The sequence below is a fragment of the Sinocyclocheilus rhinocerous genome, unplaced genomic scaffold, assembly GCF_001515625.1.
Source record: "Sinocyclocheilus rhinocerous isolate Xijiao unplaced genomic scaffold, SAMN03320098_v1.1 scaffold1405, whole genome shotgun sequence".
Taxonomy (NCBI): Eukaryota; Metazoa; Chordata; class Actinopteri; order Cypriniformes; family Cyprinidae; genus Sinocyclocheilus; species Sinocyclocheilus rhinocerous.
This window is the reverse complement of record NW_015645543.1, coordinates 381372-403391: the sequence shown is the minus strand read 5'-3', so window position 1 is coordinate 403391 and position 22020 is coordinate 381372. Positions and strand designations below refer to the sequence as shown.

At 35.0% G+C, this 22020-nt stretch overlaps 2 protein-coding genes across 5 annotated transcripts in view; both read right to left on the bottom strand.

Moving 5' to 3' along the window:
- amacr (alpha-methylacyl-CoA racemase) overlaps positions 1 to 5621 on the bottom strand; it is a 15044-nt gene extending 9423 nt beyond the window's left edge. Inside the window, exons 1-4 of one of the 2 annotated variants that reach the window (XM_016510206.1) lie at positions 5571 to 5621; positions 4953 to 5208; positions 4285 to 4428; positions 2487 to 2647 (exon numbers count right to left, since the gene is read on the bottom strand). In XM_016510206.1, the coding sequence (XP_016365692.1) occupies positions 2487 to 2647; positions 4285 to 4428; positions 4953 to 5199 (552 nt within the window). In that variant the 5' untranslated portion in view covers positions 5200 to 5208; positions 5571 to 5621. Of the gene's footprint in view, positions 1 to 2486; positions 2648 to 4284; positions 4429 to 4952; positions 5224 to 5569 lie in introns of both variants that reach the window. The other variant, XM_016510205.1, reaches the window with a different exon arrangement.
- Positions 5622 to 16334: 10713 nt separating this feature from the next.
- The window catches only part of LOC107706483 (probetacellulin-like), a 7617-nt gene continuing 1931 nt past the window's right edge, over positions 16335 to 22020 (bottom strand). Inside the window, exons 3-6 of one of the 3 annotated variants that reach the window (XM_016510203.1) lie at positions 21113 to 21230; positions 20892 to 21038; positions 20639 to 20772; positions 16335 to 16419 (exon numbers count right to left, since the gene is read on the bottom strand). In XM_016510203.1, coding sequence (XP_016365689.1) covers positions 20640 to 20772; positions 20892 to 21038; positions 21113 to 21230 — 398 coding nt within the window. In that variant the 3' untranslated portion in view covers positions 16335 to 16419; position 20639. Of the gene's footprint in view, positions 16420 to 18986; positions 19619 to 20638; positions 20773 to 20891; positions 21039 to 21112; positions 21231 to 22020 lie in introns of those variants that run through there. The other 2 variants (XM_016510201.1, XM_016510202.1) reach the window with 2 other exon arrangements.

Sequence of the window (22020 nt, the reverse complement as noted above, 5' to 3'; positions counted from 1 at the left end):
TATTTAATTCCATACGAAAGGCGTATTTATCATCCATTTTTACTTTAATACAAACATGTAGGCCTATTTTAGATTTTTATAGAAATATGACAACTATCACATATCTCACACAGTGATCACACTGTCATAGTGTTTGGGAATATTCAAGCATAATTTAAATACATAAATCACATGAAATCAGATAAAAAAAATTTAACATTTTAGAAGAGAACGCAGCATCACGGTTGTCTGAACCAATGATCATTAAGCTGTGTCGTCAGTCAGTCGTTTCCCATCATGCTTTTGATCAGCGCAGTCGAAGAAGAGCAACTGCGCTCGACTGCACAATCCGACACAGCCGCCTCGCCGTCGCGAGAGTTTTTTGGCACACGTCAGCGTGACATCAGAGCAAGTCGGACATAACTCGGACACTTTTATAACCGGCATGCATCTCGCGGTGATCACCGGTGATCGGTTCTGCGCAGATTTCGCTCATCTCAAACAAGCCTACTGTCTCTGAGTGGCCCAGCCACAGCCTGGGCTTGAACCCAATCAAAACTTTCTGGAGAAACCTGAAAATGTCTGCCAGCCCCCATTCAAGCTGACAGAGCTTGAGAGGTGAAGAGGTGAGGAGAAGAATGGCAGATATTTGCCAAATGCACATGTGCAAAACTTGTTGCATCATACCCAAAAAGACTTGAGGCTTTAAAGATGCTTCAACTAAGTACGGAGTTACTTATGCAATGTCTTTATTTTAGTGTTTTATTTTTAATAAATTTGCAAAGTTGTCACAGATCTGTTTTGTGCTTTCTCATTATGGTGTATGGTGTGTAGATTGATGTGGGGGAAAAAGTCATTTAAAGCAGTTTAACATAAGGCTGCAACATAAAACGTGAAAAAAATGAAGGGGTATGAATACAAGGCACTGTATGTAAAAAGGCTAAATATGACAATACTCTTTTATTATTACTTAGCTTGTTAAGTCACTCTGCAAAGACTTCAGATTGATGCCAACTATAAATCAATGTATAAAACTGTCAAACATCATCCTTATATTGTAATCATTACAAGCACAAGTTGTAATTGCTGCCTAACATGTTTGTTGAATCTGCTTAACTGAACATATGACTTTAACCACATAACATGTATGTATTATATTATAGCTGTATATTAGTACCATAAGGACATTACTTTGATGCACTCACTGCCTAATAACAGAATACTTCCTAACTGAAAAAAATTGAAACAATCATTTTCTGTAAAGCTGCTTTGAAACAATTTTGTGAAGAGTGTTATGTGAATAAACTTGAATTGAGTTTTCCTTTTTTCTTTATTTTCCCTTTCTCATTTTAAGTTAACTTTATATTGACTCAATAAATGTTTTTAGCATTCTATAAGCTACATCACATGATTCTCTTGCTGATCACCAGTAGATGTAGACTTTACAAGCCAAAGAGACTCTCTCACCATGAAAGTGCTCTAAGAACACAATACAGGCTCTTGAGCAAACACTTTCCTCAGAAAATGTCAGATGCTAATAATACAAGCATGTCATTTTTACAAATATCAATAACAGTAGGAAATGTAAATCTGTGAGGGTTTATAATCAACCACTATGACAATTTTTTTTTTTTAATATAATTAAAACATTTTAATAATGATTAAAAATATGGGGGAGACCAATGAAGCATGAGATTCTCAGCGAGCTGTAAAATGGCATCAATATTTCAATTTCTAATGCTTGAGTGACCTACTCCTCAGAAACGCTAGTTTTCATACTTTATTAATTAGCAAGCATTAATGATGAGCTTTGCAAGCAAATATTTCATAGTTTCAACCACAGGTCCAAATTCAAATGCTTAATATTTGTGAATAAACAGCTAAACAGTTTAGTTTCTTGGGGTTTTTTTCAAAGTGAATTACAGTACATTGATTTGGAGGAACATTTAGGCTCTCAAGGACCCATTGGAGAATGGGCTAGACCACAATATTTGCAATTCCTAACTAAATGGGTCATCCTTACTTGGAAAATAACCACTCTAACAGTACTCACACGTAGCGGTGTTAATGAAAACAGATAGTGCCAATATAAGCAATTTGAAAGGAAAAACCAAGCAATTATTGGAAAATCCAGATTGCAGAAAACTATTGACAGACTGTTCAGAACATGGGGCGATCGTATTGAGATAAACAAGGCTTGTAATTGCCTCATTCCATGCAGTGGCTGGTCAAAACAAGAAGAGGAAAAGGATTTTTAGCACGGTGGGGGGGAAAAACAATTCATGACACCCTCAGAATGATATAAATTTGATGGTATGGAATGAAAGCAAGCCAGCACAAGTGCTTCTTTTTCCAGTCACTCTTTAGCTTCAGCTAACCAGCCCAGGAAACTATCACATTCGAAAGAGTCTGTAGGAAACAGAAAATTGTTCTACTGGTATTTCAAAGAGAAGTTAATAACAATTTGTCAATGCGAACCTATTTTAAGATGAGGTGCTGTATCTCACCATGCTGGCATCAATGATCTGGCCTTGTCCTGACCTGTTTCTTTCTAGGAGAGCCAACACAATCCCAAATGCACACATGAGACCTCCTCCAGCAAAGTCTGCCACCAAATTCAATGGAGCGTAGGGTTTCTCTGAGCTACGGCCCAGCATGGACAGCAACCCTATTATGGACAGAGAGGGACAGGGACATCCTGAGAACTGAAGAATAGCTGAATAATTACTGTAACAGTTATTTTTAAATCACAGTTAAAGGTCAGCTAAAAATAACATCAATTAAGCCACTTGCATTTGTTTCCATCCTCTGGGCTTTTAAACTGTTTAAATAGTATTGCCTGTTAAGTGGTGATAAGAAAAGTGTAGCGAATGAACAAAAACAAAAGAACAATGGGCATTATTACAAGTGAAGCCATTAAATAATTTGGATTTAACACACACAGACTTAGTGAAGGCCAATGTCATCAAAGATAATTACATTACAAGTGTGTATTGTTCTGTTAGCACATAAAAGGTCAAAGCAAATCAACAAAAAAGGGCTCAAAAAATGCAATCAAACTTGAAAAACGCTCCCATTTAGTTAAAAGAAATGGATAGTACCATGGCAATGCATGGTAGTTGGTGTTAATCAAAAAAAAGCATAATATGTTTAGAATTATATGTCTGGTGATGTTCCTTGACATCAATAAAACTGTTATTTGATGCATCAGTGGTTCAAAACACTATCCAAACCTGGTGTTGTTGTTTTCCATGAAAGCAACACTGAAATGCACCTGCCAGGATGATCTTACATTAGTGCACACATGGTTTTAATTTAAGTTGGCAGATGCTTTTACCAAAGCAACTTAAATTTAATTCTACATATACATTTTATCAGTTCATGCCAAAAAAATGAACCCAAATGAAACTGTTATTATTTAGAATAAAACTTTACTTAAGCTTTTATTGTAATAATGACTGCATTGTCTAACAGCTCCTATTATGTAATTTCAAATTAAGATTCGAAGCGGAAACATACATTATTAATACATTTACTGTCGCTATGCCTGAATATATTAAGAAAATTAGGCCTGTAAATCCTGCACAAATTCAGGCTTCCACATATTCTGTAGCTTATAGAAACAAATTAATCTAAAACATAAGCACTGGACACCACAAGGCTAAAACTGCACCTCTTTTTGGTCGATTAGCATGTCATTTTCACAAAATGCTAAAAATTTATATTTAGTAACATTTTGGACTGAGTCACGCATCCACACATATGCAAAAACTGCACCAAGGATAAGTGATATATTTTAGCTTAAAAACTGAAATTCACTAAAAAGACAACAGCTTTGGGGCACTATTCATTTTGTACTTTCAATAATTGTGAAAATTAATTATTAAATGCAATTTTTTGGATGCTGCATTCAAAATCCATTTGGCTCAAAAATCTGAAAATTTGAATGGACATGATGTCTCTGGAGCTGTGTAAATCGTAAAATATTAAAAAGGAAATCTCTGCGCTTAAAGAGCAACACAGCATAATTTCCATTGAAATTCTTTTAATTAATGGCACCACAGATCCAGACTGCTCCATAGGGTTTCAGTCTGCAATGTAACAAGTGCTGGTTTGCAGTCATGCCTCAGTGTGAAGGACTCTGCTTGTACGAAAAGTGTAAGAAAACTTTTCCACCAAAGATATTTTGAACTTCACATAGCTCGATCTCTGCAATCTACTCTGCTTTACATCCACTGTGCCTAAGGGCATTCTGGGAAAGCTTATTAGCCAGCTCCTCTGCACCTGTTTAATATTGGTCTTTACCTGACATGGCCAGGTAGTTGATATCATGCCCGGCAGCCTTAGCGTAGGATCCGCTCTGACCGTAACCGGTGAGTCGTGTGTAAATCAGGCGCGGGTTCTCTTTTAGTAAATCTTCAGGACCTAATCCCATCTTTTCCATAACACCTTAATTATACCAAAAAAATAAAATAATGAAGCATGAAAGGAAAAAAAGCCCCCCCCCACATTAATTAACAATGCTTTCAATAAAACAACTATAATTATTTAGACAAACTGCACAATATGGACAGAGGGTAATTGTTTAAAAATAACTAATTGTGACAGAACACGCTGTGCCATCTTGCATTAAAATGAAAGAACATTGATTTATTGCGTAATTACTGTTTATCAGAATTACCATAATAATTAAGATTAGCAAAGGCAACATTATTCACTATTAGAACTAGACAAATACAAAATAAAAACAAATATATTTGATATTATTTTTTAATTGTACTTATATATATATATATATATATATATATATATAAACGCTGTTATTAAAAAAATTCATTAAAAATGTTAATATTGTGTCAGGAAGATACTACATTCAAGCAATAAAATACACCCTGCCAGCTAGCTAACAGAATATTATGAGATTTAAGCATGCGAATGTGGATATGTTTGCTCCTTTTAATGAAGACACTGACCTTTACGATAGGGCTCCAGAACCACATCTGACTGGACACACAGTCTTTTCAAAACAGCGGCACCTTTGGGGTTCTTCAGATTCAAGGCCACTGATTGTTTGCCTCTTGCTTGAGTATCTACAGTCATTGCCACCTTTGTCCGATCTACCCGGATCACTCTTGCACCGAAGTCCGCCAGTATCATCCCGCAGAAGGGCGCAGGGGCCAGTCCTGCGAGCTCTATTACACGCACTCCTGCCAGAGCCATAATGGAACCGGTTCACAAATAAACCTAAAGTATTACACGCGAAAGAAATTCTTTCAAATTATTACGTAGTGTAGGAGTGGTGGAAACGCATTAAAACATATATGTGCGATATATTACACAATGTGCGATGCTCGAAAAAAAAGATATTAAAAAACACCAAGCACAAACAAATGACAGTTGTTATTTAGGTCACAGTTCACTCCAGCTGTCCATTCCAAACTTATTATTAAACCGGTAAACGATCAGTATTGAGTATCACTAAATAACAACAATTCGTTATTTATGTTTTCTGTCCAAAACACGTCTGAGCAAACAACACATGATAAAACTGTAGGAGTCATGACTTTGCAACAAAATAAACACTACATACCTTTTAAATTTTGCACTTCGAACCAAACTGCACGGCGCGTGTTTATGACGTATTCGCAAAGGATTGTGGATGTTGTAGTTTTTATTATCTCTCTCTCGCTCTCTCTCTCTCTCTCAATAAATATATAAATTTAAAATTATATAAATTTAAAATTATAAATTGTATAACTGACAAATAAGCATAAAGGATAGAGTCAATTAATAAAAACCAATTAATCAATTAATATTTTTGCGACTTTTCCATTGTGTGATCGGCTATTCTACTCATCAAGAGGGACATTATGAAGGCACTTTCATCCATTTTCATTTGTTTGGTTCTGGATTTGAATAAAACTATTTCAAATATCATTTTGCTTAGAAAACAAAAGACAAGAGAAGAAGAGACCAATTCAGGACTGTTTCCTTTTCATTTGTTAAGAATGGGTCTGCTGAAGTGTAAATGTAACTTTTTGTAGGCTACAGATAATAATGATTTATGAGCACTCCATTTCTCACCACCATTATAGTCTGTCTCAGTGGGTAATGTATTTAGATATTCAGTATGTGCACATGAATGATATGGCTTTTTATTTTCTTTAATCATTCTATTTCACTTTGTATTTCATATTCGGCTCTGAAAATGAAGGATTGATATTTCAAAAATATGGCATGCCTTAATACAGTTCCCAAATATTCTAGTCAGTCAGGAATGAATAATTCAAAAGGCGCTAAATAAGTGACAAACAGGATCAGATTTAAAACATTGCTTGGAAACAGCCACGCTCAATATTCCATAAATAAATGATACTTGTAAGCCAGGTTTGAACTGACAGGAAAATGTTCAGAGACTCACTGTAAATTCATTTCCCAACACTGTGCTACATTCATGCATGAGCTGACACCATGGGCTTCTCACAATAGCAGTCTCGCACAATATATCAATTCATTAATCAAATCAGTAGAGGAAAAGACACACAGCTCATAATATTGAATATACAGAGTTTCAGGGATTACAATTCTAAAGATGTTTTGAATGTTTTATGTATTATGTGGGTAAACACTCAGCAGCAAGGTCAGTCTCACTGACCTTGATTCAAGGAAAAACACTTTCAGTGGCATATTTTCAACATTCATTTACATTACTTTGGGTTATATACAAATCCCAATGACTTAGAACTGCATTCGTTTTATGTTCCCCAGTTGCATCAATTAAAGAGTCTTTGCAGCAGAGCCAGCTGAGAGTCTCAGTTAGACCATATGAAAAACATATATGTATACTTATATACTTTATATACATACTTATATACTATGTATATATTTATATACATATAAATAACATATAAAAACACTAATGCTGCAAAGTAAAAAAAATAAATAAAAAATTCTTATGGATCTGGAGGGCCAGTAACTACATGAAGGTGAAACTAATGCTGCAAAGTAAAAAAAATAAATAAAAAATTCTTATGGATCTGGAGGTCCAGTAACTACATGAAGGTGAAAAACACCTTCATGTAGTTACTGGACCTCCAGATCCATAAGGATTTTTTTTTTTTTTTACTTTTCAGCATTAGTGTTTTTTTATATATAGGCCTATACTTATTTTATATTTACTTCTTTATTATTAAACAATAAGCCTAAAGCACTACCTGCATGATTTATTCATATTGCAGTGCATGCTGGGAGCTCACAATTCGGCAACATTCTACAGTATGCAATGTCTTGTTCAGGCCAATTGGAAAATCTGGGGGAATGTTGTTGGCCTAACATGTTGGCCTAACATTCTCTTTTCTTAATATCTGTAAGTATTTCCTTATAACATTTGTGGATTATTGTGATGTTTTATCATCTGTTTAAACTCTCATTCTGACGGCACCCATTCACTGCGGAGGATCTGTTGTTGAGCAAGTGATGTAATGCTAAATTTCTCCAAATCTGTTTAGATGAAGAAACAAACTCATCTACATCTTGGATGGCCTGAGGGTGAGTACATTTTCTGAACATTTTTGGGTGAACTATTCCTTTAAAAGCCCATATCAAACATACAAACATGAAACCACAGTCTTTAGCTAAACAGTCCTAGTACATCATAACACTTTAATATACGGCATTTATTGTTCTACTGCAATTAATACTGTATAATAAATTGAGTTGTTATTTGAATCACCACTTTCTGTCTGAAGTGTTTCAGTTAAACGATTCAGAAACTGTTGTCACAATTAACAACTCCAATCTTATAAGGATAAAGTTTCAAATCAACACAGCCAAAGCAACATGACAGCAACTTTGTAGAGTCATTTTGAATTCATTGTCAGACTTCCAACAGTGTCGAGGCAATTAAAATCAACCTTATTCTCACTGAGAACGCCTAGTTTTGCTTATAATTTCTTGTCGGTTCATGAAAGAAATTTGATTGCGCTTCAGATGAAAGGAGCTGACATGACTTGTCTCTGCCTAATGAACTGATGAAAGCGAGAAGTGCCCTCTCTTTGAGGACAGAAGAGACGCCAGCAGTCATTTAACTAATGTAAGTCTTATTTGAGTTGGTAAATTCAATGAATGCAGCTCGGCACAAAAGCATCTATTTGTGTTTGACATCTCTGACGTTTCACAGACAGAATGAATTGCTTTACAAGAATCTCATTCATTTGCTGCATGTCATTTTGATCACATTTCTCATAATGAAATCAAACATCGGAAAACAGACAAGCTCTCTTAATTTTCACTTTCTTTGAGTTTAGAAACTCAGTAATATAATCAGTGCAACAAAGCATTTCTTTGTCAGTGAGCAGAACAAATGCTCCAATAAGAAACTAAAGTTTGCTTTTTGAGATTAGCTCTATACACAAGTATTAAGTCAAAAAGATCTTTTAGCTAGTTTATCAACTAGAAATATTTGTTTAGTTGCTTTTTTTGTCATAGATTGTCAAGGACAAGTGATAAAGCCTTAAAATTTGGCTAAAATGCTAAGGCAACATGTCAAGTTACTAACTTTTTGGAATAAGCTTCACATCACCTATGATGCCCTAAAATGCTTTTTTTTAATTTTAGAACATAGTGCTTGTCATGGTTGCTTAGAAACAATGTATGTGGTTAAGTAGCACAGCAAAAAAAAAGAAGAAGAAGAAGAACAGGAAAAGGATCAAAGGTTGTTCGTTTCCACAATAAGGATTGACATTTTAGACATAATCCCCAAAGAGCCCCAAAATACTGCATTGCCATCTTCTGATTATGAAGTATGACATTTAAATCTATAGGTGTGTTTGTTCTGAAGCTAAGTAAAAATCAAAGGCTATGATTGCCAGTAAGACTGTGTACATATCAAAATAATTATATAATCAATGGCAAACGGATGCCAAAATCATTGATGAAAAAAAAAACGATGAATTCATCATATAGAGAATCAACATGGAATCGTTTGGATGCCACATCGTTCTTCAATACTGGTAATTGGATTCATTTTAAATGGCCAAGCAGAGAACAAGGAATCAATTGTTTCATATTCTTCCCAGCTACACTACACTGCATGTGCCAATTATGTGCAACATTGCAAGGACACACAGAATAGCTGGTTTTCATAGAGATTATATACAGACCACTTAACACACTGTTTTCACAACTGATATCTTGCCTGGCTGTTGTGTGCCATGTATTTTTTTTTTTTCAGTTATTCACAAAATAAATAATATAAAAAAGAAGAAGCCTGTCTTTCTTCCTGTCATTCTCTTATTTAAAATGCCAAGCAGAGAACAAGAAATCAATTCGTAAATCAATCAATCAATCTCTCTTTCTCTCTCAAACAAAGAGTATATTATACAAAATTTCAGTTTGATATAGTTAAGTTCTTCTTTCATCATGACAATGCCTTTTTGGTCTGTCACATTGCTTTATTAAAAGAAAAAAATATGTTCATATATATAAGTATGACTAATGCAAATTTACGAGAGCTGCACGCTAAACAAAAATCAGTCTTGTAGTATGAATTAAAGATAAAAATGCACTTGCAAATTAGAAAACTTTGCAATCTGGAGCTGGGCAACACTGCCAGTTTGTAATTCAGTAAGAGTGTGTGGCTGACATTTACACATTCAGCCTGGGTTGTCTTGAAACTCATGTGGAAGCAGACGCTCCAGACGACCTGGGAAGGGTTTGAGGAGGGGAAGGCTATACTGTCATAAACTGTAAATATTCCCAATTAGGCAATCTGGGCTTTTGCAGTGATCTGTTTTATTAACCCCAAAAAATCTTTATTTGAGCAGAGGACCTTGAGGCTTTATGTTCGTTTTATCCTCACAGATCTTGCTCACATATCTTAGAGAGCTTTTAGCTGAAAATACGCGGCTTAATCCAACATTCCCCAGCAGCGGTAGAATTTCAGAAACACAGATTCTGTATCAAGTCTGCTCTATAAATGTCCTCAGCTATTCTCATTCATACGTATTTTCCATCAAAAATTGCACAGCTCCTTCGAATGATATAAATGTCTCAGGAGAGATCTTACTTTGTGTTTTTATGAAGAACCTTTCTGTGCATCTCAACTGCAGGAGAAACACTTACATAAGAGGCTTAAGAGAAAATGCCACTGAATATGAAATTTAGGCTTTGATTAAGTAATACACTGGTGTATTACATTTAATATTTGAAATTGATTGTAAGTAGGCTACTATCTGTACTGTATATAGAATAAAGTGGAAGCATTCATATACTGAGTCAATTCATAACATTTCATAACTAGCTCAACAACAAAATCCACCTGGTATATTTAAATGGACAAATTTAATGTGTCAGTAAAATGCTAATTGAATGGGAACAGATGCATCTACATAATGTAATGTAATATATTATTTATTATTTTTCTATATTATATTAATTTATTACTAAAAATGATAAATTATTTAAACTGGCATTAATAATCTTTAACTAATAAGAGAATGTAAAAGATGTTTAGACAACCTTTTTATTGCAAATGTTGATAATTTGTTTGAATTTTGATGCTACATTAGGATGACTGACTTGTGACATTTACACTCAGCTGTGTTTACTGATGTGCTCTATATGAAGACAGGACAGGAATTTAAAGGGGTCATATGATGCGATTTCAAGTTTTCCTTTCTCGTATTTGAAAAATTATGTGTTTTTTGAACATTAAAGCATGTCAACATATTCTGTTACACCAAATACACAAAATAATGATCTTTAAAATAGCATCATATGACCCCTTTAAGCAGGGTGGTCTTACTGTAATTTAAGAATGATCTGTCTATGATTACATTTTCTCCATTTTCAAAAAGAGTTCAATATGACCATTCTCTCTTCCTTAACCAAATCTTTCATCAGTCATGCACGGCTGAATTATGATGTCTGTGGCATATATTGAACAATTGCAAGCATGATATTGTTAACTCAAAATGAGATTTTCTTATGCACATAAGCACTTTTGAACATAATAATAATATAATAGTAAAAAAAAATCCCTTTGTCATGAGCAGAGTTTCTGATATGTCTGAGCATAGCTTTGAGAGTGTATTAAAGGCAACTGTTCAAATTAGTTTTATATTCCTGATTATTCATGCTGTCCACTGTTCAGAAATCATGCAGTGGTGTTTAATATTCTTGAAGATCTCCTCTGTACACAGTTAATTAATCATTATGCAGGGATCAAAGATTGTGCCAATTGACAGACCTGCTCTTTTCATTACTTTATGAAGTTTTGCAGATGTTATTTCACTGTTATAAAGATGCTCTAGGTATTAAAATAAAATAAAAATCCAGCTCTTTTCATTTCATGAAATTTTGCAGATGTCTTTTTCACTGTTAGTATCTTACAAAGATGCAGTGGATATTAAAATAAAATAAAATAAAATACCTGACTACTTGAAATGTTTGTCACATTACTAGAAAAAAATGTTTTTTTTTAAAACGTATGCAATATGATAATTTCACATGCACCTGTATTAATATTCTTGAAGATCTCCTCTGTACACAGTTAATTAATCATTATGCAGGGATCAAAGATTGTGCCAATTGACAGACCTGCTCTTTTCATTACTTTATGAAGTTTTGCAGATGTTATTTCACTGTTATAAAGATGCTCTAGGTATTAAAATAAAATAAAAATCCAGCTCTTTTCATTTCATGAAATTTTGCAGATGTCTTTTTCACTGTTAGTATCTTACAAAGATGCAGTGGATATTAAAATAAAATAAAATAAAATACCTGACTACTTGAAATGTTTGTCACATTACTAGAATAAAATATGTTTTTTTTTTTAAACGTATGCAATATGATAATTTCACATGCACCTGTATGTTTAAAATTCAGCTCACTCTGTCTCTGTCTCACTGAACACCTATTACCTTTAGTGATTATGTCACATAATGTTCTTTGTGTTTCCATCTGTGCATCGATGGGGGTGAGCAGCGGTATGCATCACATAAAAGCAACATTAAACCACATAATCACATGAAAGCAACAGAGGATGCAGTGCAGTATTTAAAAAAAGAATAATAATTTCATGCATTTCTCTGGGCTGGCTTCAATTTTGTGATGATCACTGTGGTTGGAGGAGATAAGAAATGAGTAGAAGCTTGTTAAAAATGAAAGACAGCAATTAGAATAACTATTAAGAGTCTTAAAAACTATTTCAGAGCAGGTCTGTCTTGTTAAAGAAGGGATCCTCTTTCCTACTGTTCTTTACATCCAGGTTCAGCAGGAGTCAGGATGGTGAATAAGACACTGCTTTTGATCCTCAGGGAAGATTACATAAACCTTTCTGTAAGGAACAGAGGCAAAAAAAATGTGTGTGAAACAGGTTGTAATAAAGGAAAGAGACAAAATTCACCTACCTAGTGACGCACACTGCAACACCCCACACATCTATGATGGAAAGAGAGATGTTGGAATGTCTGGTTCTGCTAAAAGATCTTCCTTCAATTAGTATCTCTGCACCCACAGAGCTGAGATCAAAGCAGATGTGGAGATGCAGGAGAGGATGTTCAGATGCTGGTGAAAATGTCTGATATAACATATGTGTGATAGCTGTGGGTCACCAGGTTACTGAGTGTTGTAGTGACCACAGCACATGTCTTTCTTCTACTTGCTCCATGTCACTATCTATCTATCTATCTATCTATCTATCTATGTCCATTCTTGGGCTCTGAGAGGGCTTTCATTGTGTGTGTGCGTGTGTGTGTATGTTTGTTTTTGTTTTTCTATTGATCTAGTATTCTATTAAACAGCCAACCAGCTGTTTCTGATTTGTAAACACACGCAGCACACTATCAGTATAAGAGTTTCTCATGATCTAAAGAAAATGCTGAAGAAATGACTAAAAACTGAAATTAGTGGACAAATGTAAATTGTGTTTACACATTAATTTCTTTACAAAATTAAAAATAAAATGCATTTATGTTAATAAACAGCACTGGGATTCAATTCAATATAGCGTTCTAACAGCTTTTTCTGTTTGCATCACTCTGCTGGTTTTTGCAGGTTGCATCGTTAGCGAGTTTTTGCCTTTATGAGTAAGTCAGTCATTTGAATCATGTATTCTGGTGCAAAACATTGATTCATTCGCAAAACAAAACGACTGACATGCCCTGTCCCAAATAGCACCCTACATCCTTGCGGTCTTCCTCATGACGTAATGTCGCTTTGACTGTCAGGTCAACCCGATCTCATGAAAGTGTGTCAAGTATGTTTTGATTTGGCGTACTGTTTATACGCAAAAATTTACTTTGGTGTGCATATGATACCCATGGGTAGGATTAGGGTTGTGGGGTATGCGTATCATATGTACGCGAAAACTGCGTATAATATGCACGCCAAACATGTGCATATCATATGAACGCCAAAATCGAAACGATTTTCTGTTTTTATTTGGCGTACTATTTATACGCATTTTCATGAGACTGGGCTCATCAAACTAATAAAGGTCGCTTTGACTGTCAGGTCAACCCGATCTCATGAAAGTGTGTCAAGTATGTTTTGATTTGGCGTACTGTTTATACGCAAAAATTTACTTTGGTGTGCATATGATACCCATGGGTAGGATTAGGGTTGTGGGGTATGCGTATCATATGTACGTATAATATGAACGCCAAAATCGAAACGATTTTCTGTTTTTATTTGGCGTACTATTTATACGCATTTTCATGAGACTGGGCTCATCAAACTAATAAAGGCAGGGACACTACTGCCTTTGAATCTTTCAATCAACTGATGGTTCAAAATGCTGATTCATTCAGGAACAAAAGAGCAAATCAGTTGAATGACAGATTTAATGATTTGCTCATGAAGACAAAAGTAACTTATTTTGTTCCTTCCTGAATGAAGCAGCATTTATTCAACCGATTAATTCACAAATGCTGTTCTTTCAAGAACAAAACAAATGAATGTTTTTATGAGTAGATTCATTAAAAAACGCTGAGTCATTCAGAAACAAAACAAGAAAAACACTGAATCAGTGATTCAACTGATCAAAAATGCTAAGTGATTCTTACTAATCACTGATTCCAAAGTTCACAATCCAGTCCACAAATAATTAATAACAGTAATATTATGTTCTTGTATAAAAGGTACTGGTGAATGATGGTTGAAAACTCAGTTGATGCCAAAGGTAATACGAATTTAAATTCCAGCCACTCCATGGATTTATGCCTCAAGCCAAACAACCATGTGATCATACTTATTTCAGGATACAACATTTACACACAGAGAACAAAACCATGGTTTAATGTGATGGCATACATGGATGCCTCATGACATTTAAACTAAATGTTGGAAATAAATTTGTACGTCTGCATACAGGCCAACTGTGCCATGTAGGAAATCTCACTCAGATGTCAAATCAGTTGCGTGTCAGCATGATTTCTGAACAAATTAAGAATAATGAGCAACACCTATCTCAGTATATCACCATGCCTGTTAACATAGGCAACACAAACAATTACATAGACATACTGTTTCCTAAAAAATACTGCTTTATTTGAGCAGTCAGTGTTTTGGCACAGCAGATTGTCTTGTTTTTGAGACATTGTCTAATGTCCTAATCTGAAATTGTGATTTTCCACTCGTCCCCTTGTTGCTCCACATGTTCTGTTCACCTTCCATTGTACCATTTACCAACACAAAGGTGAATCAGATGTCTAGGTGAAGATGTCAGAATGTCTAGGTGAATTTCAGACAACAGAAAAACAGACAAAAGAGAGCAATTCATTGTCAGTCTGTGCTTTCAGCAAACTGAAGTCATCTCAAAAGCACCTCATCAAACAGACAATGAATCTTACCTTGGCTGAAACAAATATAGCTTGATGTGAATTGTGAATGCATATGGCTCTACAAACTGTCATGACTTACAGTAAATGGCCAGTTCCTGTTTGAAAATGATGGCTATAAAGGCTTTTATGAGAAGCAAACTAAATACGTCCCCCAGCTGCTCAGACACGAAGTCAACTCTGCAGCTGACATCCTCGTAATTAAGTGATAGCATGACGGATGTGTTTAAAAATGCTCTCTGATGGTTCACATCACAAAACATATTCCCCTTGTTCCCTGTGCTTAGCAATTTTCAGAATAAATGACTACCCTGCTAGTGATTACTGTTCTTTGACGAGTCAAACAAAAACAGATTTATACTCTGACAAAATAAAAACTAAATTTTTTTTTATAACAATTGCTTATGATTTATCATGGATGCCTTTGTTTAAATAATAGACTGTTATTTTTTTATCGTATGCTACAACTCACATATACCTCAGTAATTTTTTATTCAGCAGGATATTTTCAAAGCACTGGTAAATTTTAAATTCCTAAAGTTGGTTTTCTATTCAAACGTTTATAATAGAAACTAAAAATGTCAACAAATTAAAATTAGTGTAAATAGACACTCCGTTAAAGTAATTAACTTTGATTAATATGCCGTTAAGTAATACATAAGTACACTTTGATGTTTAGCTATTTTAATTACATTCAATTATTTGAATATTAAAATAATTCTATAATTAAGTCACCTTGCGGCCCTTGTTGGAAGTTCATGAAGGGCACCAGGTTGAGAACCATTGATTTAGATCTTCTCCTTTTCTGTTTCCGACTAAAAATATACAATAAAGGGCATATTTTCAAGTTATTAGGGATTGTGAAAGAACACAGGATCATTTGTCTCTGAAGATAAACAGCATTTCCATGGTGCTGTAGAGCTCCTAACTGTGCAGCTATATAAGCTCACAATATTCATCCAACAAGAAAAGCTTCAAATTATATTTCAAATGTTTATTTATGTTTATACGTAGCCCCTTTCAATATTTGGTATTTTTAAGCAAGACAGCACCACCCCCATTGTGCCATTCTTGGTAGATTAATAGTAAATCATAAACACACTCCATTTAAAACCGTTTCACATCATTGGCTAAAAATAACACAGCAATTTCAAATCACCTTGACATTCACTTACTTTTTAATTTAAGCCTCCATTTCCATCATTTGTTATTGTAGCGAATTGCTCCTGCAGGTCTCTTCTTTGTCCTTATATAATGTGTGGTGAGACATGCTGACATACTGTTACACACTAGAAGCATGAGAAGGAATGAAACATCATTCACCTTTAAGACCATGTCAAGACCAGTTCAAAAGACCTTGAGAATAATATAAAGATCCAGGTTTAAACCACACAATTTAGAGTCTGCCAAATGGACCGGATCCCAATCTGCTGGGTCAAAGCATGGTCAATTACTCAAAGCCACCTGCTACAAGTGTGATGCAGGGTTCTTCTGGTCAAGCTCTCCACAGCTCTCTGACAAAAAGCAGATGGACTTCAAGCTGTTCCGTGATTCTGGGTGTGTTAATGAGATGTGCAAAATGATAGCATTGTAACTGTTCCTGTAGAGAAAGACATGTGCAACAGATAAGAGACATTTGATTGCGGTTTGTGACCCTCAAAGTAACATGAATTCTATTGTGGGATTGACTGGGGACAAAGGGGAAAAATTGGTAATCAGCTTTTTTATAACGACCAAAATGCTGTTCACTTGGCAATTGATGCACAATAACTTCTCGTGTTGTCCTGTAGATGGCAGTGTTCCCTCTTTAAAAATGACAAGGATTTTTGACATTTAAAGGAATGGTTCACCCAAAATGAATGCTTTTCCAGACCTGTATGACTTTATTTCTTCCTTGGAACACAAGGTGAATTTCCTGCATCCTTTTCAATAGAATGCTGAAGCATGACATATTTTGGAAGTTAGCATCACCCTGGTTTCTGCGACAAAAAACCCATAGGATTTTTCTACCAGCAAGCAGTTAAAAAGTTAGATGTTAGCTATAAACAAACGACACCCCAGTTGCTTAAAGGGATAGTTCATCCAAAAAAGAAAATTCTGTCATTAATTACTCACCCTCATGTCATCCCAAATCCGTAAGACCTTCGTTCATCTTCAGAACACAAATTAAGATATTTTGGTTGAAATCCGAGAGCTTTCTGACCCTGCACAGACAGCAACACAACTGACACGTTCAAGGCCCAGAAAAGTAGTAAGGACATCATTAAAATATCAGTGGTTCAACCGTAATTTTATAAAGCTACGAGACTACTTTTTGTGCGCAAAAAACCCCAAAATTATGACTTTGCGTTGTGGTACTCTTCTGAATGCATGTCGACTGACACAGAAGAGAAGAAACTGTTGGGTAAAGTAATTATTTTTGTTTTCTTTGCGCACAACAAGTATTCTTGTAGCTTCATAAAATTATGGTTGAACCACTGATGTCACAGACTATTTTGTCGTAGAATAAAATATGAAAATATCTTGAGTTTGTGTTAAATACAGACATCATTTTAGGCATTTAAACAAAACCCCACTGACTTTGGAACAATTGAACCCTAAGTGTTAAAATGCTGACTTGTTTACAGGTTTTTGGGACTTCCAAATATCATGATCCCTGCAGCACTCTATGAAATTGAATCAGGATATGGCTGTCAAGTTCCACAATGACAAAAACACCATAAAAATGTCATAAAAGCTGTCCATATGACCCATGAGCAGCATTTCAAGTCTTCCGAAGTATATCAACATCTTAATTTAAGTCATTATTCACTGTAAATCTAGCCCTCCTTAAAGCTATTCATACGACTTTTGAGTCTGTTTGACAATGAAACAGTTTATTCAGTTCACAAAATCTGAATGATTTGCTCACAAATTGGACCAATTCTCGAGTTCACCGATGAAGATATCATATGGCTTCAGAAGACCTGGAGAAAATGGTGAGATCAGAGTGACACCCTTATCTCCTGCTGAAAGAGTGTTGTATCGGTTACCCATTTCATTTTCTTTGAGACACACCTTACGCTTTCGTTTCCTGCTGCTTTAGTTCAAAGGAAATTCAGCTGAAGGACACATTCGTCACAAGTCTTTGCTATGTTAGGTGGATCAGAACCTCAAATGGCTCTCGGATCTTCATATAATCTATCACAGCCTTTACATCTTGCACCAAAAATAATTGTAAAATCTCTATAGGTTTTGAAGACAGGCTTGTATACAGTTGTCTGGTTAAGTGATATTCTGATGGAACATTTGGCACAGCTCTGATAAATATCATGGAAAAACATCTGCCTCACAAGATCCCACCAACTGAGGTGCTGGATTCCTGTCGTTCTCCAACCCCTGACATCACGCAAAGGCGAGCTATTTATGGCTGTTCTTGAAACACGAGGTCCGGCCGTGCTGGTCACACCAGCCAGTTTCTATTGGCTTCAATCCACACTGAGGATTCAAACATTTATGAGTAATAAAAGTTCTTAAGACAAGACGGCTCTTCAAAGCTTTATCTATAATGATAAAGGTTAAATAATCCCACAGACTGGATTTTTGAGGGCAGCTGCAACTAGGGCAAAAAACAAACAATAAAGCAGGAACATTTCTTGGAAACAGGATTGGTGGACAGTTTATTCTAGCTAAGCACCTTTGCACATTCCATGGACATTTTCCACCTTGGTGTGAAGAAATGATCATGTGCCACATTCACCTTGTTTACAGAACACAATGCAAGCATTTACAGTACCACAAAAATGAATTTTTTTTAAATCACTGATAGACCCACTGAAAATTAAACTTTCTTGTGTATCATTGCAATAATAAAAATACTGACATGAGCAAGTTCAAAAAGACATTTTATGGTAAGAATTAAATACAGCATGCATTTGAAGAAAATCTCAAATATTTTAGTGCTTACAATCAAAAAGAGGGGGAAAAAAATCTGAAAAGTATGTGCAACTAACTTCTAACTTTATCAATAAAGTTTGTCATTATCAAATATTTCCAAAAATGTACCTCACAAAAATACATAAAAGTTTTCTTTTTCATCTAAAAATAAAAACGGTTGTTCACTTAATATTTCTTAACCAAACACATGATTTCAAAACATTTTATTTATTATGGCTAATACTTCTCTCTCTCAAAAAAAAAAAACTCAATAGAGACAAAAAATACACATTAATGGTAATTTCATCATTTAAAATATACTCTTTTAACACCAAACAAACCCAAAACACTTTCGATGTACATGTTAATAAATAAATCAAAGTTAAGAAAAATGTTTGGTCCGTTAAAGTCGGGAGAACTGCTTCCAGAAACCGTTGAAACTGTCAATATAACAATTTAACTTAATATCTTAGCATCTATCAAACCTAATATATGGTAACCTTTTTTAATATTCTGTGCATCATATGCAATATAAATAGGCTTATAATTAAACCAATATAAATCGGCTTTGTTTGCATTCAGCATATTGCACGCCACCTATTCAATTCACCTATTCATTACAGCCATTCTGAAGGCATATACATTCAGTTCATCTCCAACTTTTCTTCTGAAAAGTGTGAAAATGAGTTGTGGCATGAAGAATGAGGTAAACAGTAGCACAGAAAATGGCAACGCTTGCCTATCACACCATATCTTCAAAGTTCATTTAAAGTCCACTCAGGATTACTGTAAAGCACCGCTTTCATCACTCGGCGGGACGAGTCCTCATTTCCACACCACAATCACGCCATTACCAACCCTGGCAGGATCACTTCACTGTTTCACTAAAAGAAAGAGATCATTAGACCCATCTATTTGAGCTAAAAGTTGATCTGACTGCCTGGCAACCAAAGTCTGAACAGCGTCACAATAGCCACACACGTCAAACAGACATTTTGCTGATTGTTTCCATACTTTCCCTTATAGAGCCTGCTCTGTGTACTTCTAAAATGCTGGCAGGTGCTGACCTTGTATGGTGTGGAAAGACTGCCATTCAGTTTTATAGAGCTTGAGTGCGGATCACTTTCTAATTGGATTGGAGCAAATATTTAATTTGATAATGTATAAGATGTGACGTAAGGATGTGGCGATGGGTCAGCAGTAAAAAATAAATAAAAAATAAATAATAATAATAAAAAGAGGGGAAAAATCCCTCGTTCTGGACTTCACGCCCAATCAAATTTCATGATATTTTGTGCAGATTCAACCATCACTAAAAAGCATAGTTTTAGATCGATATTTTGAAGAAGGTTGGTAACCAAACCATTCTGGTGACCATCGACTTCCATTATAGACCAAAAAACAAAGACATTTCTCAGACTATCATCTGTTGTGTTCCACAGAAGAAAGATCTGGAACAACATGAGGGATAGCAGTATTTTTATTTTTGGATGTACTAACCCTTTAATAGAGGCTGGCCAATTTCTTCAGATGCCAATATTCGTAGAGACATCCTCAAAAACCATGCACAAAACAAGGCAAGATAACAGAAAATATGACTCATACTTAATTAAATACGAGTTCACTTGTTACAAACATAAACATGGTTTGTACTGACCACAGTGCATTTTATGCAGTAAATTATTATTTGCAGATTGCATGAAATCATAGAAATAGACATTTTCAAGGATATTTTGTATATGATAAACAATATGGTAGTGCATTGGTTTGCCACTTGATATCCAATGTAAGTCCTGAACCATTTGAGAGCTGTTGGTTTACATAATCTGAACAGTAAGTGGCCTTAATGCACCACATGGTTAATATAAACTGAATGATGCAAGAGAAGAAATAAACAGACTCACTTCATACAGCATTTGTGTCGGATGTGTCGACTGGAGCAGTTAAAGCTTCATGTGTGTTTAGTGAACTGAGCTTCTCATCTTCGTCACTCGTTTCCTTTTTTCTCTTCTTTTTTCTACATGGTTTATATCGTTTGCTGTGAAACAAGATAGGAAGACGGGCAAAAGAAAGACATTGAAGGTTAAAAAAACACTTGAAGACTGACTCTTCTAGGTTTGACTATGAAAATATTATATAATGTATCACATTACTCACTGTGTACAGACGCATATGAATACGATGAGCAGAATCAGAAAGACCAATCCTGCCACCACACATGCGATGACTATTTTCTTTCGTTCTTCAACACGGAGATCAAGATCACGATATTCACAACGAGTGCCAATATATCCCGTTTCACATCTGTACAAAAACAAACAAATTATTCAACATTTTCTTGACTGATTGGTTGAGTGATGGACAGGTCAAAGTCTCACCTGCATGAAGGAGTGTTTTGCGCCTTTACAAAACGGCAAACACCATGGATACAGTAATGCTTGTATTCTTTTGGACATTTAGAGAAGTGTCCACTCCATATGTGGTCATCATTTGAATCTGCACAGATTTAAAGCAGGGCTACATATCAACATTAAACACAAACAGTACCATTCACAAGTTTAGGGTCTATAAGATATTTGAATGTTTCTGAAAGTCTCCTATGCTCATCAAGGCGGCATTTATTTAATTAAAAATGGTAAAAACAGTAATAGTGTGAAATATTATTACAATTCAAAATAACTGTTTTCTACTGTATTTTCATATATTTTAAAATGTTATTTATTCTGGTGATGGCAAAGCTGAATTTTCAGCAGCGATTACTCCTACCTCAGAGTTACATGATCCTTCAGAAATCATTCTAATATACTGATTTGCTACTCAATAAACATTTCTTATTATTACCAATGTTGAATATATTTTGAATACTGAAAATACTGAATTAATATTTTGTAGAAACTGATTTTCTTAAGAACTCTTTGATGAATAGAAAGACTTTACGGTCACTTTGAATCAATTTAATGCATCCTTGTTGAAAATTAGTGTATTTAAGTCATAAAACTTAAAGGGGTCATATGATGCGATTTCAATTTTTCCTTTCTCTTTGGAGTGTTACAAGCTTTTGGTGCATAAAGATTAAAGTCTCAAATCCAAAGAGATATTCTTTATAAAAGTTAAGAGTCAACCACGCCTACCTAAAACGGCTCGTTCTAACACGCCCCCACATACCTACGTCACGAAGTGGGAAGGTTTGCATAACGCCACCTAAATGTTCACGTAAAGAAAGAAGGCGTAACTATTATTCTTGCTGTAGTATTGTTGCTGCCGCCATGTCGTGAAGACGCTGTGT